At 40.6% G+C, this 17330-nt stretch overlaps 1 protein-coding gene across 1 annotated transcript in view; it reads left to right on the top strand.

Moving 5' to 3' along the window:
• LOC113238365 (SLIT-ROBO Rho GTPase-activating protein 2-like) overlaps nucleotides 1–17081 on the top strand; it is a 19139-nt gene extending 2058 nt beyond the window's left edge. Inside the window, exons 4-11 of the mRNA XM_026475206.1 lie at nucleotides 6722–6985; nucleotides 8558–8824; nucleotides 9428–9636; nucleotides 9883–9943; nucleotides 10046–10058; nucleotides 14713–14777; nucleotides 14850–15032; nucleotides 15106–17081. Of these exons, the coding sequence (XP_026330991.1) occupies nucleotides 6722–6985; nucleotides 8558–8824; nucleotides 9428–9636; nucleotides 9883–9943; nucleotides 10046–10058; nucleotides 14713–14777; nucleotides 14850–15032; nucleotides 15106–15382 (1339 nt within the window). The 3' untranslated portion in view covers nucleotides 15383–17081. The remainder of the gene's footprint in view (nucleotides 1–6721; nucleotides 6986–8557; nucleotides 8825–9427; nucleotides 9637–9882; nucleotides 9944–10045; nucleotides 10059–14712; nucleotides 14778–14849; nucleotides 15033–15105) is intronic.
• Nucleotides 17082–17330: the final 249 nt, after the last annotated feature.

Below are 17330 nucleotides of genomic sequence, written 5' to 3'. Positions count from 1 at the left end.
CCACCACAAATGGCGGATTTAGTGTTGTACCATAATCATAGATAAGTCAATTTCGACATGCAAATGTATGGCTTGAATGTTGAAAGTGTTGTTACTGTGTTTTACATTTGCAAATTTGTGTAGTTTACTGTAATCAAAGTATGATTAATACTAGACTATTATTACTAAGCAACTAATGAGCCATTTTAATCAAAATTAAATATAAAGTTACTTACCAATAAATGTAACGATGGAATTGCATTATCATGTAAACTAGTTACATTCAAAGTTCTATTTAAATTTGAATGGAGCGAACAAAAGAAGATCGTATTTGATCCAATGTTAATGTTCGGCAGTCCTATAACTTCCAACCATTCTTTCTTTCTTTTTTAATTTGTAGGCAAACTTTAAAAATAATAATAATGATTTAATAAAAACCTCGTAGTGAATTGTTTCAATAACAGAATATCGATAATATTATAAGGATGGGACCGAGAGGCAATAGAAAACGCGACCATTCGGTTCGATGCAACATTTAATACTACTCATCGATTCAAGTAGATGGTTATATTATAGGTAGATACATAATAGTTATGATTAACAAGTGGCTATACTACACCACACGCCCCTTGCGAAAGAAAAAAAAAGTTAATGATACAAGATTACTTTTTTTGTATAATATAATACCTATCTAAATATATGTATTATCTTTAAATCTAACGTATACAATATTATTTAAAATACATTTTAATTTGATTTTTGTGTACCAACATCTCTTTTCCTTTGTATAAAATTGATACATTGCGTTGCTTATCCTGTATTACAACGTATGGACGCGGGTACAAGCAGTCCAATTTATTGTCCATATTTCCATTTCGTAGCAAAATTTGCTCGCCTGACTTGTACATATTGTAATATTCGTCTAGGTAATATAAACTAAATGTGTTTAATTCATAGTGATGTTACAATTATATTTAATTAAAAAGTCTTGGCCAATTATTCCATCGGTCTTACATGGAATCTTTTTAAAAACATGAAACTTGTGACTTGTGTATTGGTACATTCAACACATTTACGGTTTCTTGTTTCACGGCTGACAAAGATGCTCCAGAATCTACTATCCAATGCTTCGTAATATTACCTGTTGGTAATGGCACAGAGTTGCTAAACTCGCAAGTCAATGTATAATTATTAGGGTCGAAAAAATTGTAATTCGTTGATGTTACCTTGATCGTTATTTTGTTGTGTTCTGTGTGTCATTTTGGTCAAATCATCGTACATGATGTTTACGGGTATTTCCACGACGGTTACGAAATGATATTAATGAGGAATGATGTGTGCCCTTTATCTTCGAACTGTGTAGTTCAATTGAGTTAATCAATTTTTTGTAACTTCTTCACCTGTCAGAACCGGCAATGAGGATACAGCAGTTTTCAACTCGAATTTCTCCATAGTGCCGCTTTTATCTATATAATCTTTAGAACAAAAATCTACGATTTGATTATAGGTTTCTTCAAAGTATTGTATAGTTCTTTGTATTTCTATTAGTGTTTCTGTCTATATTTGTTTATTCTGAACTTGTTGACTAACTATTTCTGCTTCCTTGCCAAATTCCTCAAACAATAAATTTGCTTCTGACAATTTTTCATTCAATTTTTCCTTTGTTCTCTTTTCTGTAGCTAACTTTATCAAATTACTTTTAATTTTAAGCAATTTTTCATATAATTTATCTATATTAGTAGCCATAAATAGTTCTTAACTTGCATATTTATGTCTTATTTATCTAAATTAATAGTATAGTGTCATTGGTTATACGATTCATTGGGCGTAATATTGTTAAAATTATAGTTCATATATGAGCTAATAACATAGTTCACTAGTTTCGATTTATCGCATTACACTTTTTCTTCGCATTACTTTTTTTTGTTATATAAAAAATCACTCACTCACACTTCCATTTTGGGAGGATCACGTCGAAAAAATCGGGCGGGACACGTTTGACCACAAAGCAAATTCTGTAACTGTCACTGCATTCTCTTTTTCTGATATGCTGTATATTTCTTGTAGCCCACAAACAGTGCATCCAGGATGACGAGAATGACTATTATCAGCAACAGGACGTTTGTTGTCAATTGCCCACTGAAATCGCTCACCTTCGCAGAGTTGTTACCGTCTCCAACTGCGTTTTGGACTCTGATGGGGTCTTCCTTTGATTGTATCATACCCATGGTGGAGAATACTTTCAAACTTGCTGTACAATCACTTCGTTTAAATCATTTAAATACTAATTTCGTATTTAAATGAGTGAACACGTTCACATTCGCACTTTACTTGAAAAATCCTGAATGTATCCTGGCATGGTCGCCATCTAAGGATGGGACCGAGAGGCAATACATAATAGTTATGATTAACAAGTGGCTATACTACACCTCAATATGTCTGCTTACAAGAACAACACTATCTCAAAATAATCGTTATCAACAATCATCAAAATATACTAACAAACAGGCAATCTAAAGTAACCAAGGCAAAATTCGGCAAGACTTATGAATAAACTACTTGAATGAGTCTAATTACATGAGATATTTCGGCTATTGTATGATTTATAGGCAGAAAAATAACACATACGTGTAATGTAACATTCGGTTGATTTCCGCTTTTTCTACTGCCGCACCCCTTAATGCTGCAGTGACGCATTTTTATCAATACTTAGTTGTTCTCACTGTCAATATTTTTGTCCATTACAATTCATGCCAATAATTCACTAAAACATTTGGCCAAACATTTATTTTCACATTTGATATACTTTTGACAACCGGATACGGTAAAAAAAATTCCAAAAATGGCAAAACTGTCCTCAGTTGGCATTTAAGATGACATTACGTATTTTCGATTCCCGTGTTTGACATAAGTCAATGTAATGCTATCTCTTTTGGCTTACGACGGCACGTAGTAGTTAAACAAAGAGAATAAAATGTTTATGTTTTCACCGTCTAAATCAAAGTCAAAGTCAAAATCAAAGATTATTTATTCCATAGGTAAAATTAACACACATTAACACATTTTGTCTTCTTGGCATTAAGCAGTAAGTTGTTAGCATTAAATCAATAAACTACCTTAGAGAGGGTATCATTAATATGGTCATAGTTAATGTCATGTCTGTCTGTTTGATTTTTAAAAGGATGGAGGAAGGAAGGATGTGTCATCAGCAAACAACACTATTTCGCAATGGTCCTTAACAAAGAAATATAAATTAGAAATAAGAAAGGTCCAAGTATTGAGCCCTGTGGAACACCCATTTTTACCGAAGACCACAAAGAAGTGACTTCTTTCCATTTATGTCTACTTTCTGAATTCTACGGTTGAGATATGACGAGACAATTTTCGACGCCTTGCCATTTACACCGTAATGTTCCAGCTTCCTAATAAGAGTAATATGATCAACACAATCAAATGCATCATATATATGTAACGTCTGATTTATATATGTCAATATAACAATCCTTATGCAATCCTTTGGTTTCTAGTCTAAAGTTGGGGCCGACTCTAGTCTGTCTATGAATTTAAAAAAAAACTACGGTTGCGTGACATACGTGAGAAAAAGTTTTTATTTGCCGCCATTTAGTTTTGTTGTTTACATTATAAACTAAATATGCACCACTTTCGTGTAAAATGAGCGATCAAGATTGTGATCAAAATATTTCGGTGACGCCACCTGATATCCGCGACAGAGCAACTAACGTTATAAATGACTTGTTACCAGCAAAGTCAAAGAAGTACAAAAAAGTTACCAAAATTTTATGGAATGGAGAATGACCAAAAGTACGTCGTCCTTGTCTAAAAACGTACTTCTAGCGTATTTCGAAGGCTTGTCCACTAAATTAATTCTACAGCCAAGTGGACTTTTTATTCAATGCTCTAAAGTGCTAATAATAGCTCTGATCAATGCCGCAATGCGGGTCGTGACAAGCGGTTCCTGAACACATCATAGAGAACTTATAATATGTGTATAGATAAAGCAACATATGTAACTGTACATTTTTAGGCATTAAAACACTCGTGTCAAGCCCACCTCTTATTTTGATGCCTTTCATTACTACTACTGTTACTAATAAAAACTTTTCTCACGTATGTCACGCAACCGTAGTTTTTTTTAATTCATAAACCAAATAGAGTCGGCCCCAACTATCATTCAATATCAAGTAACGTGAAATTTTTCAAAATTGTTCTCTATTGACATTTCAGTTCGAATAAAACTTCATCGCGACTGATATTAGAATTGAGGTCGAATCAAATTGTTTTGTTTTTCAAAGATGTTCGAAATTTGAATGTAATAATAGAACCGAATTCGATGTTATTATGAAGCAATAATAACATTTTCACAGATAAGAAATTTGTTAGAACAAAACAGTTTTAACCTTTATGCTGGTCGTAATTTGCGGTTTTGAACGCATCATAGAGGGTTTAGGATATGTGTGTAGATAAAATATATATTAAAATTTACAAAAAATATCTACCGATAAAATTATTTAAATCCAACAAATTAATTAATTAAACTTGAGCTAAAACTACACCAATATTCTTTCCTTAAATTTGTATAATGTATCACCAAATATATCAACAGTTTCATCTTCACTTGACACTTGATTAAATAAACTAGACATGCGAATGCTTTCCTACATTCGTTCTACAGAAACGGACAGAAATAAAGTACGCGACTGGCGAGGCGGACGTGGCGGTACTCGCGAACTAAATGTATTAAGAATAGACGGGCAATCTATCATCCCGTTCATAACTTTATGTAACAAACATAAGCCCAAAGTATTTCTCTTATTGTAATGCCTTTTACCCAGTTTTACCCAGTCGAAGAAAAAGACAATGGACGGGCCTAACCCTCGACTACTATCAGGAATGCCTTCGCCAAAACTAACGCAATCCTTTATGTTGAACACCGATTTGCTTTTTATAACACTAAGTAACGGGATGAACAATTAGTGCGCCTGGTGGTAAACGACACGCCCGTCCATAACAGTTAGTTCTTGATAATGATTGGTCATAGTTTCTAAATTAAAATGATGTAGCCAACTTTGGATTGTTAATATAATTTAAACTTTATCCTGTTGGCATAACGTCGAAAGTTCAATACCTATTATTGCAAGTTACGACGTTTTGATTTTATATTGAAATTTCTTTCAATGTGGTGCCATCTAGCGGCAATAGCTGAAATGCTATGAAACAACAAACTATTAACGCCTATGAACATTGTCCAAAACAAGTCGACCACATTGCAGCGGTCTGAGGTTTGCTTTCGTTTCCAGTAAAGTAGTAGTAAAAAAATGTATTAAAATATATACAGAAAGTACAGAAAATGGAAAATTTATTTAAATACTACCATGTATTATATTATAGGTGCGACGGTCATTTTTGCGCTCCAAAGTAGCAAAACAAGGCTTTTACCACGATTTTCGAGGTTTTGCGTGAGATAATCGCCACGACCAACAAGAACGACAAGTAAAGCGAAAATGGCGGACTGGGGTGAAATGCGAAGGATTTCATAAATTTTCAATTCAAAAAGAAAAGGAAATACAAATCTGGCCATGAGTACGAGGCTCTTTTAAATTTATTTGCAAAAGGTCTGGTCAGAGGTGTAATATACATAATTATTTGAAATACACCTATTTTTATACATTTTTGTTTTAATATTAAATAAGTCAGTATTTTTTTCGCGAAATCGAAGTGACTCGGTGAAATTCGGCGATTAACTGCTTACAACACTATTATTAAAAAAATAAATAAAAAGAAAAAAATATTTGAAATGTTATTGTATTTGAATTTGAAATAGTATAGTATAATAATCTAGTTTAATTTTTTTCCTTATTTGTTTTTTTTATTTTGGCTTCAGAATCCTTGGAAATTTCGGTAGAGCACTAATTGTTTTAAACAACAGTCTAAAATTTATTATATATAAGGTAATGTTAGATGTTTACTAAACTGTTTTTTCTAAGATGGACTAAAAAGACAGTTCAACGCGTAACACAGTTGCCAGTTTACAAGCAACTAGTGATTGCAGCCGACAAATATCCTATCGTCTAAATATTATTTACGTTTTCGCAATAATGGTCAATAAATAAAACAAAACGTATAAACTGTATAATAAAAATAAGCGTCATATTTTAAGAATAAATCTACTCTGTACGTGATTTCGATTGCCGTGGCAACTTGTCAAACTATCAAAATAATATAATAAACAAAATTTCTTAAATTATAAAATTGATTTGAAATTTAAGTTAATACTGTATCAATTATAGCAATAAATTTAATACATAGTATACTCATGAATAAAACAATTTCAACAAGTCAAGATATTACAAATTACATGGCTCAGTGCTCACACTTGTCAAAAAGCCCGCCCCTGACTGATCCCGGCGCAAAGGTGCCCATCACGCCTGCCGCATTCCTCGCTGTATGGTAATGGTCAATCTCTGCGCCAAGAACAACCCGGCGCGGGAGTCATCTCAACTCTCTCTTGGCCATCGCCCGATTCCCGCTACAAACTCTTTCGCATCGCTACCCTAATAACCCGCCGTCTCAACAGCAAGCTGAACGAAAATGTAGCGACTTTCCAATCACGAAATTTGTCTCGTTTCTTGCGAGCAGCGGACTCCGCAGCTGCACCAGCTGAATTTACTGTGCCACTGAGATGCGAAACTGCAAATGTGCTAACACATGCCGTATCCCACAGGAGACACCTACCCCTTTCCCACGGTACCAGAGTCATTCCGTCGGGCCTTTTCCCATCTGACCGACTGAGGGCTGGAGGTTCCAGCACGTATCGAATATCTGCTGAACGATATGATGCCGTGGAAATTTCCCTGCGCATCGACAGCCACTTAGGGCATGATGGCCGCTGGCCTCCACCGTGGCACCACAAATGCACACATCGCAGCCCAGGCGAAGAACGACCGCCACACGAACCGAGTCGCTGTCGAGCAGAGTTCCAGATGCGGTGATGGTAGTGCATGGAGCCATGCGCCAGATTCAGGCTGAGAGACGGCTTTTAACCTGGCTACATCCCCCCCTATCCATTTATAAGCTCCTGCAGAACGCCAGAACACGTCGGACTCCTACATCATCCCAACCTCTTTGCCTATATGGATGAGCTGGTACAGGCACAGATGGGCTGCAGGTCGTCCGATTCGTCAAAGCGCCTTCCGCAAAAAATTATAAAATATCAGTGAGACCAAGGTCGAGTTGCGAACATGCGTCGACGCAAGGTAGACCGGTAAACCTACGTCTCATACGCAGCACACACCTTGCCGTCCATGTCGGATCGGCAAGGCCGCTTGGCTCCATTGTTGTGTAGTCAATGAGACTTTAAGGATTGTCTCAACAGTGTTTCAGGGAACCATCAAATTTTGAGACTTTCCCAGGACACGTCCACGCCGACGTGGACGACGTCGTCAGTTAATATTATAAATAAAAATAAATAAAATAAAAGTTAAGAGTTTTAAAATAATGACTATTTACAATTTTACGAAAAATGGTAACTTTCGATCTCGAAAAAAGTATTTTTAATGAAGAGGGGTGGACCTGCGCCTTTATTGGGATTGGTCTTGGCTTTGTACATATTTCGCTTGACCGCCATCGCGCCTGTTGGAATGAGGTCGACGATGTAGCGTGCACACAATGATGCACACCTAAATAGTGCCAATTCACTCTCGTCTTGATTAGGCCCAAATTATAGCGTTCGGGGGATAAGGCATATGGAATTTCATTCAGCCGTTCGCCATATAAATGTGGAACCTAACGTTTCGTGCAAATCTTTGGAATGTCCACAACATAAGGATAAACCCCAGCCTACGTTAAGCCCCTTGATACGCTTTTTACCTGAATCCCAGGTGGCCAATTGGCATTTAGCAGAGCCTTTCCATAGGTAGCAGTAGTTCTCCATACACGATCGGACCGGTGCTCGGTACAGCTGGAGCAATTGCCCCGGTTTTAATATATATACCGCTTGGTGCCATTTCCACTAGTTTGTTATTCCGTTGGAAAAATAGTTTCATTTCAAATGTGTGACAATCGCGAAAGGCTAAGAGCTCGATGCCACTAGCTATTGCCGACGGGCCTTTGGGGTATCGTGAATATTGCATTCAACTGGCGAATGCATCGGGAACTTTGCGCAACGAATTTATCGATCCGACCTGTTAACAGTTTAGTTGAAATCGGCCTCGAGCGCCCGCACCGCCAACGCGAATCGGATTGTCTGTTGTTCTGCATTGATCTTTATTAAATTACGTACAGAACGGATATTTATTCAAGATTTAAGTCGCCGAGAATAATGGATATTATTATTTAAAAAAATATTGAATAGGTTCTTCTCGCTCAGTGTCATGACTTGTCATGCGATCTCGAACGGCTTCCACAATTTCTATCCGCTGGACTCGTATCTGTCTCTATGTCGTATTGATATTAGTAATAACGCACGCACTCTAACTCACGAGTGAAATAAATGTAGACAATACAAATGGTTTTCCCTGCCCGAACCCGGGACACGGTAACCCTTCGTCCGCGGAGGCAGTTACTGTTGCGGGCGAGCACAAGCCGCCCGTGAATTGACCAAGAATCGCGCCCTCCGCAGCCTGACGCAGCACAGCGAGCAGAACATGATGGACGCGTGGAACCTGGCGGTGTGCGTGGGCCCCACGCTGGTGGCGGCGCGCGGCGAGGGCGGCGCGCAGGTGGCGCAGCAGAACCTCGTCAACGACCTCCTCAAGCGCCTCATCCTGCAGCACGAGGAGGTCTTCCCGCAGCACGTCGCGCCGCACACGCTCTACCGCCCGCCCAGGTACTTTCCCTTTCCTGCTTATTCTCTCATTCGAGAAACGAACAGGCGATATACAACTATTGTTGTCGAAGATATAGAGTATAAAGTAGACCCAAAGTTTTCTTCATTTATAACGCAGTAGAAATCTTAAAGACTATCAGTATAGAACAATTACAGTGAGGCTTGAGTAAGGGACTTTTAAATTTTGATAAGGAATTACGGAAAATATCCACATCCATGAACCTGCTGTTGTATGTCTGACGTGATCGCCTAATAAACCTATTGCCGACGAAACATTTCCGCGACTTCTTAATTGAGAAAAGTGCGTTCCTTCGATCTTTCAATTTGACGGGGTACTCGGAAATCTAAAAGATTCAGTAGAGGTGTCGAATCTAATTTATTATTTACTATTTTATATAAACTGACAGCGTCTATGTAATCACGACGAATCTCGAGCAATTCGATTCTATGTCTATTCACAGAATGCTCATAATCAATATAATCATGACCAGTTCCACTGTCGAGAGCCTTTCAATTTTGTCTATTGTATATCGTGACAGGAAAACCGAGTCCTGTTGCATATGCCATCGAATGTAACATTAATGGAATGGTACAAATTCCCAGCGAGTCGGATGCGCTGGACCCGTCAGAGGCGACGGAAGCGGAAGAGGCGGCGGGCGCGGGGGAGGAGGAGGACGACGACGACGAGGAGGGCAGCGACGCGCGCTCTACGGGCGGGGACGAGGCCGCGGGAGGGGCGGGCGGCGCCAGAGACGAGCCCGACATGCGCGACGACCTGTCGCTTTTCGCCGACGACGACGACGACGACGACGGTACGGCACCGGCACGCGCCGCGGCCCCGTCGCCTTGTACTCGCGTACAAAAACCAAATACTGGCATTAGCTGGACGCTGTACATTGAATTATATTCGCCGCACCCGAAAACTCACCCTGCGGTTGTAATTAAAATCGACAACGACGTCACGCAACCGCGGTTATTTCGCGTCGAGAGACGACTGTGACGATCGATGACGAAGCGCGTGCGCGTTGCGGGGCACTAACGCCGCGCTGTTGTTGCAGAGGAGTCCAGCTCGGAGGGCGAGGGCGAGACGGAGTGGCTTCCGCGCGACGAGGAGCACAGGTACGTTGTGCGGCGAGTCCCGCCAGTCCCGCCAGTCCTGCCAATCCCGCCAATCCCGCCAGCCCCACCGGCGTCGAGTACTGACGAGTGCGTTGTCCGCAGGGCCGACGGGCAGGTACGCGCGCGCGCCGCAGGTCGACGCTTCGAGACGGAAACGCCCTCGACGCTCTGCTCTTGAGGCCGTAGGGAAAGCGACCGTCGACGTCGTTCGGCGGCGGAACGGGCGACCGCTGCCCTCGCATCGCTGACTATAATAGAACTTGCATTATTTCGACAGTTTTGAACGGTCTCGTCCGCGTTTCTAGCTTCTCTGCGAAAAGGCGTCGTCCTTTCCCTGTTTCCCAGGAAAGACCTGCAGCGTGTCCGAACATTAAAGTAGCGTTGTATACTTCGTTTCAATCCATATAAACAAAAAGTAAACAAACAAGTCACTGACCTGACCATAGACGGTTTACTGATGGCCAATTGTAATGCCAATTACAAATTGATTAATTAATTGAATGAATCGATTTGTTTAATTGAGTCATGCTATACCCTATCATTATAAATGCATGATATTTAAATCTTAATTTCCGATTATCCGAAATCTTAATTTGAAATTCTCCTTCAAATCCTCACACTTTATACTCTTTCGCTTTTAATTGTTCTTTGCACTTATTTACTTGCGATGGCAATGGATACTGAACTAGTGATTAAATGGTGCAGAACTTGAATACGCAAGCGCGAGAATAGGAAAGCGAGAGTGGCGAGCGATTTAGTACGCGAGTTGCGTCGAAGGTGTCTTGCATCGTCCTGCTCCGGCGCCGGTGAGAGTGGCGGCCGGTTCTGTCTTCACCCTCCCGCGCACAACCTCCGCCCGCCGTCGCCTGGACCGGTTGGCTCGCAGCGTCTGGCGCTTGATCAACTGTGGCGGAGTTGAGAGAGGTGTGATATTCACATCTTCATGGTGGCTGGTTACGTGCGTACCGCCACAACTGTACTTAGAAATTTTCGATTTAGTAATCGATTACAAAAACTTTAATGAATCGAATGTTTTTTTGTCGTACAGAACTATGCAACCATAAACATTTTTTTCAAATTAATGTTTTGGCAAAGCCATTAGCCTAAACATGAAGTTTAATTAAGTTTCTGTAAATATGGCCGCCACAAAGAGGATAGGCAATTTGAAGCCGCGTGCTTGGATTGACTCGGGATTCCTTAAAACCAGTCCAGAGCGAATCCAACCATAAACACGTGGTGAATATACAAAGACAAATATGGACATTGTTCCAATGGAATAAAAATTTAAATTAGACTATTAACTTATTTTAATAACTACTAACTTATAAACATCTACTTGTTCTAAGTGTTGCAACAACTTATTTCATGTATTCACGAGAATTAAAAAAATATCTGTAAAAAACTACTTAAGAACTCATTACCGGAGCCTGTTCTACTTTGTACAGTTTACAAAATTATTATATTAAAAATAAAGTTACCTGTAGAACGCCAAATAGTATTTAGTAACTAAATATTGGATTGATTTTTCAAAAAAATTCAACGAATTATTTAAATTTTGGCAATTAAAGTACATTGTCCAGAACGTGAAATTTGCAACTTTCATGTGAGCGACAAACGCCTTTGGTCTTGCTGCCGATCATCGCTTCTGTGAGCTTTAGTGGGTCGCTGAGATTCTTCGAGATAGATGTCACGTTGGTTTTCTCGCCGAAAATTGAAATCGAAGTCATTAAACAGGTATTTCAACCAGTTCAAGTCTCATTACAGGATTGCATATAATTATTAGTACGTATTCGCAATATCTAATTATTTATAAAGGCAAAAGATTAACATATATTTCTGTTAATCAAATAGACTGGATGGTAGACCTAAGCGCTAAATACAAGCGAGTTATTCTACAAAACTTACACGTTTCTCACTTCCGTGGTCTTCATTACCGTCGTTTACCGTAACCTTTTTGGGATGACGATGAGGAACCAAAGGTTTCGGTAATGAAATGAATATTGACTAATAATATTTTCTGCAATTTTCTATTTCCTTAAATACACATTGCATGTGTCATGGTATGCCCTATCAAAACAAGATATATTGGCGCGAAGAAGATTAGCCAAGCGCGAACGGTATTCCATGCTGAAACAAAAAGAAGAATTATATGTCATTGAAAAACAAACGGAAATAATACGATACTTAGATAAAGACAGAAAAGCAAATCAATAGTAGAGATGAACTGACACCACCTGCACTCTGTGTACCCACGTACAACGTGTCAAGAAAGATGGAGGAGATGAGGATAAATAGTAAGGAATATCATCAAACAAAAAAATTCAAACAAAAAGAGATTGAAGTTTCGTGCACAGAAGGTAGCATACAAAAGCAACTAGAAGAACAAGGATTAGATCCACTTGCATCAGATCTGTCTTCCTCGTCGCAAAAAAGTGACGAAAAATACGAGCATGAACATTTCTGAGAAATTCTTTCAATTGAGAGCAAAAAATAAAACGTCTGAGATACCAACGAGACAAGAAGGTAAAACTACTGAAAAATGTTATACGAGATGTGGAAAAAGAGGATAAGAAGTTGAAGACTTTCTACATATACCAAAAATACTATAGAAGTATCAAGAAAGACTGACAATTAAATAGCTGGAAAAAATTATAGAAGAAAGATTGGAAGGCAGTTTAACTCTGAAAAAGAGACAGTAATTTTGAAAAGTTGGTATAAATTGTTTCATTAGGGAAGTAAGAAGTAGAGGCTAAACTAACCAAAACAAAAGAAAACGAAAACATGACGATACTAATAAGAACGCACGTACATAAACGAAGGGTAAGGGTAAAGAGAAAATGGATAGAAAAAGAAATAGATTACGACCAAAAAGTCGTTGAAAGACCAAGTGCAAAGACACGACGCAAGCACATAGAAAAATTCGTGAGGTCCGTTGATTCGTTCCGTGGCTTAGTTGGTATAGCGTCTGCCACGGTATGCAAGAAGACGTCGGTTCGAATCCGACCGGATCGAAGGAATTTTTTCTGAGTGTTCGATCTTTGTATTAATAATTATAACAAACTAGTGGAGTAATTTCACAAAAAATAATTGAATATCAATTAAATAAAAATTTAATTAAGAAATAGATGATTAAAAATAGTGTTTGAAGAGTACTGAACGAGTATAACTTTAAAAAAAAAATGAAGGTTTTAAGTAAGCGATTTTTTCCACTTTTTTGTTATAATTTTAGGTTTTTAAAAATATTTATTTTATTTTGTTGATTTAATTAATAATACAAGGTTGTTTACTAAAAAATAGCTATTAGCAAAGAAAATGTTAATTATTATATTGTTACTACAATTTATACATTACACATACACGTACACACAAACGTACATGAACACGCGCACGCACATATATACATGACATTTAATTTCTTAGGAAAATGGAGACTGATTGCAGTAACCCAGAGACCCATTCAATAATAATTAACACCTAAAGTTACTGATGAAGTTTTGGTGGTACTTTGGAGGTGATACTTATGTTAAAGGTTTGTTGCAAGAGTCAGTTTCAGTTTCAATTATTAAGATTAAGTTTAAATTTTCTATTTGTCGTTACGAAAAGGAATGACAAAATAATAAAAAACTGTTACACACAATTTTCTTTTTTATATGCATGCATACCATTACAGTAACCTTATCTTTCACTACCTTATCCTAAAAAATCATTTCCATGTCGATTCTTCATCACCGTAGCTAGACATAGTTTAAAAAACCAAATATCGTCTTCAATACTGATTGCATATCTGTGCCTTTAATTTCTCTTGTGTTAGGGTACATGCTCAGTTCCATACTATTTTGAAAAATCAATAAAATTATAATTTTTAACTTTGTAAAAATTTTACGCAATTATTGCTAAACTGTAGAAACAAACACCAATATGTGTATGGTTGCATAGTTGAATAGATGAAAAATAACCTCACTTTTGGACGACCATTTTTCAAATGATATTTTACGATGCTATTCAAATGAATATTGTTGGAAAAAGTGATGAGATATCAAGTCGGAATCTTCGAAATATACGTAAAAAGTGTTGCTTATTCGGTTTATTGAGTGATTGCTTTAGAATGTTAACCAAACAGTTTAATTTACTTTTTGTTAATTAAATTTTTATTGAATTGGTATTCAATTATTTTTTGTGAAATTACTCCACTAGTTTGTTATAATTATTAATACAAAGATCGAACACTCAGAAAAAACACTCAGAAAAAAATCCTTCGATCCGGTCGGATTCGAACCGACGTCTTCTTGCATACCGTGCCAGACGCTATACCAATTAAGCCACGGAAACGTTACGTTAGTTTTTGTTTACAATGGATTGGAACAGGCTATATCGCCTGCGCTGCCGTATCGTTTTGTTGGACGAACGTTCGCATGGCCTTCCGTCTTAAGTTTTATGACCTTCGGTTTCTTTCGTTGTTAACTCGTGCGATGTCGACGTTCGTTCGGTCGCATGCGTGTTTGTTCCGCTTTATTGCGATGTATATGTCGCGTTGGGTGGTACAACTAGTTTCTTTTAAAACTTACCCGTCCGTCCTTGCTAATTTGTGGAGGCTGAAATGTGTGCATACTCGTTACAACGCCAGTGGCAAACTCGCGGCCATCGTTCCTCGAGGCGCGCCCGAACTCGACGAACGAGCGCTTCGCGAGAATACTGGTGAAGGTTACAGGTCGTGCCTAAGAGATAAACGATATCGGAAGGCCCGTGGTTTGACTCGCCGGCGTGTGCAGGAGGAGGCCGCAGCGACGCCGCACGCCCTGCCGTCGCCCGCCGCACCGCCGCCGCCGCCCTGCAGGTAAACCCGCCGGTCGCCGCGCGCCCGCGCCGGCGCCGCTGGCCGCGGCCTAACCCCACGTCCGCTGCGCAGGCGACTGGTGGAGGCGACGCCCGACCTGGTGCTGGACTTGCCCTCGCGCGGCTCCGCTGCCGCGGCGGCGACGCCCGAGCCGCCCCCGCGCGACGCGTCGGCGCCGTCGCCCGTGCCGCCCGACCCCGCCGACGCCTTCGCGCACAACCGCGACACGCTGAAGAAGCGGCCCGCCGCGCACGGGTACGCCGCCCCGGCCCTCGCCCCCTCCGCCCCCGCCCCCGCCCCCGCCCCGCTCATGCGCTCGGCGTTGCAGATGCGCCGGCCGCGACGCGCCCCTGTCGCCCGCCTCGCCCGCGGCCGCCGAGGCCCCGCAGGCCCCGCAGGCCCCGCAGGCCCCGGAGGGCAGCCCCGTGCCGGCGCGCAACACGCAGCGCGTGGCGGCCAAGTTCGCGGAGCTGACGCTGACGGGCGGGTCGCTGAAGCCGGCGCTGGCCGCCAAGCCGCTGCTGCTGCGCCGGCCCACGCCGCACCCGCACGCGCCGCGCGCGCCCCCCGCCGCGCCCTCGCCCCCCTCCGGGCCCGCGCTGTAGCGGCGGCCGCCACACGCGGCGGGGGTGCGCCCGGTGATAGATAATAAATGAGATCTCTGTCTTGAGGTCGTCTGAGTTCACTTGGCGTATTTCATTCAGCGCGGTCCGCGATCTGCAACGGCCGCTTGGCGTGGGCGGAAATAGACGGGGCTCGTCCACGAACAGCATACAATTCGTGTAGTCTGTTCGTAAGCCTATCGCATAGATGACAAATATTTTGTCGCTGATTTTCATATCAAAACGTCCTTGTTATTAATCGTAGACCTAAAAACGGAAGCAACCGGGAAAACCCTCCGTGTTAACCTTCCGTGGCTTCTCTAGTAGCCACAGAGATTTCACATACACACGTGAGTAGCGCAACAGCCGGTAAAGTTTGTTATTGCGCGCGAGTTAGGTCTATTTCCCTTAGCGTTAAGCGCCAGATGTGACCGATGGATATTACGTAAGATATAGGTAGACATTTTATTTAAAAACAACGAAAATGTGGTTCTAGTTCCAAACTTTCCTTTGTAGTGTTTATTGATATAGTCATGTATGAAATTGTATACTATTCATTTGTCAATCAAGACAGGGAATATACATGTACTAAACCTTTGGTGAACGCTGACAAGGCTCAATAAAAGATTCGGTAAAAGACGTCAAATATATCAGTTCAAATAACTATTGAAAAGTTTAATACATGTGACGTCAAGGCGCACATCGCGCACAAATTCAAATGTAATGTACAGGGTGCCTATGAAATCGACGAATAATTCATAACGTTTTTACCCAACACTACATCAACAGTTTAATCATGCAAAATTTTACGGAGTAGTTTTTTGCATTTACTATGCATGAGAAATTGCTAAGAAAGTTAGCGATTTGGCTTGATGACATAGTGAGTGTAAGGACGCAGGTGTCTTGCGAACACTTTCAGGTCGGCTGGCTCCACGCCCGGACGCCGCCCGGCCACCGCTCGGCCACCGCCAGGCGTCGCTCGTCGCCGCCGACCAATCAAAATTATTTGGATTCTAAATTGTCTCATGTAAAAGTCTCTTTCCACGTGGAAGTTCATTGTCTCGATCACGTTCCTCACCTCACATCTTTATTTTAATGTAATAGAGTACTTTCATTTATTGCTACAAGAAACGCATTTAAATTCTTGTTTCATGTCTTGAAAATGTGTGCGACTTGAAGTGCCTTATGGTTCCCGGACACGTTTATCCTCTTAAGCTTGTCAAGTCGAGGCGTGAATTTCATAGGCAGGTTGTATAACATGATAATTATAAATTGTATCGCTGCTTTGTAGAGTAACTACTACAAGAGAGCAATCGTTTCAGTAAACATAATAATGATAAACCGCTTTCTGCCGACGAGTACATGCACAAATGCATTTATCTACATATCGTCCCGCGACAGCCAAGGGTAGGTCGTGCGGGGGCGGTTGGCGGTGGAGTGTTGTTTTATACGATTTGTCACGGTAATCGATATTTATATTATTATGTATAGGAAGTATTATTTTTGTACGCGGCGACTGCGCCGAATGCGCGAGAATCGAATGTATCGTCGCTTTTAAATTATTAGACGTATAAGCTTACTGAATGTGTATTTTTTGACTAGGGTTTTTAGACCTTCGACTGTGCGCCGGCGGCAAATGCCGGGGAGCGATCTGTAATCTATGTACTCAATAAAACAGTATTATCTCTTATGACCGGCGTTTCATTAACACCTGAAACTCGTTAATATTCTATCAAACGTCTCTCCGATACACACGGGCAATAAAACATATTTGAAACGACGAATAATCATTTGAAAGTGCTGACGAAATCTATGGCGCTGTGACTGCGCCTGGGACGGACGAGAGTGAGAGCGTCCGGTCGTGCGGCGCGCATGGCGATGGCCGTTTGGTCGGCATCTAGTATGCTTGAACCAATTAACGTTGCGAATATTCCTCGGACAAGGTTTGACA

This window comes from Hyposmocoma kahamanoa, unplaced genomic scaffold, assembly GCF_003589595.1.
Source record: "Hyposmocoma kahamanoa isolate Upper Pololo Valley unplaced genomic scaffold, ASM358959v1 95, whole genome shotgun sequence".
NCBI lineage: Eukaryota > Metazoa > Arthropoda > Insecta > Lepidoptera > Cosmopterigidae > Hyposmocoma > Hyposmocoma kahamanoa.
The sequence above is the reverse complement of the archived record's forward strand: the minus strand, read 5'-3'. Positions and strand labels throughout refer to the sequence as shown.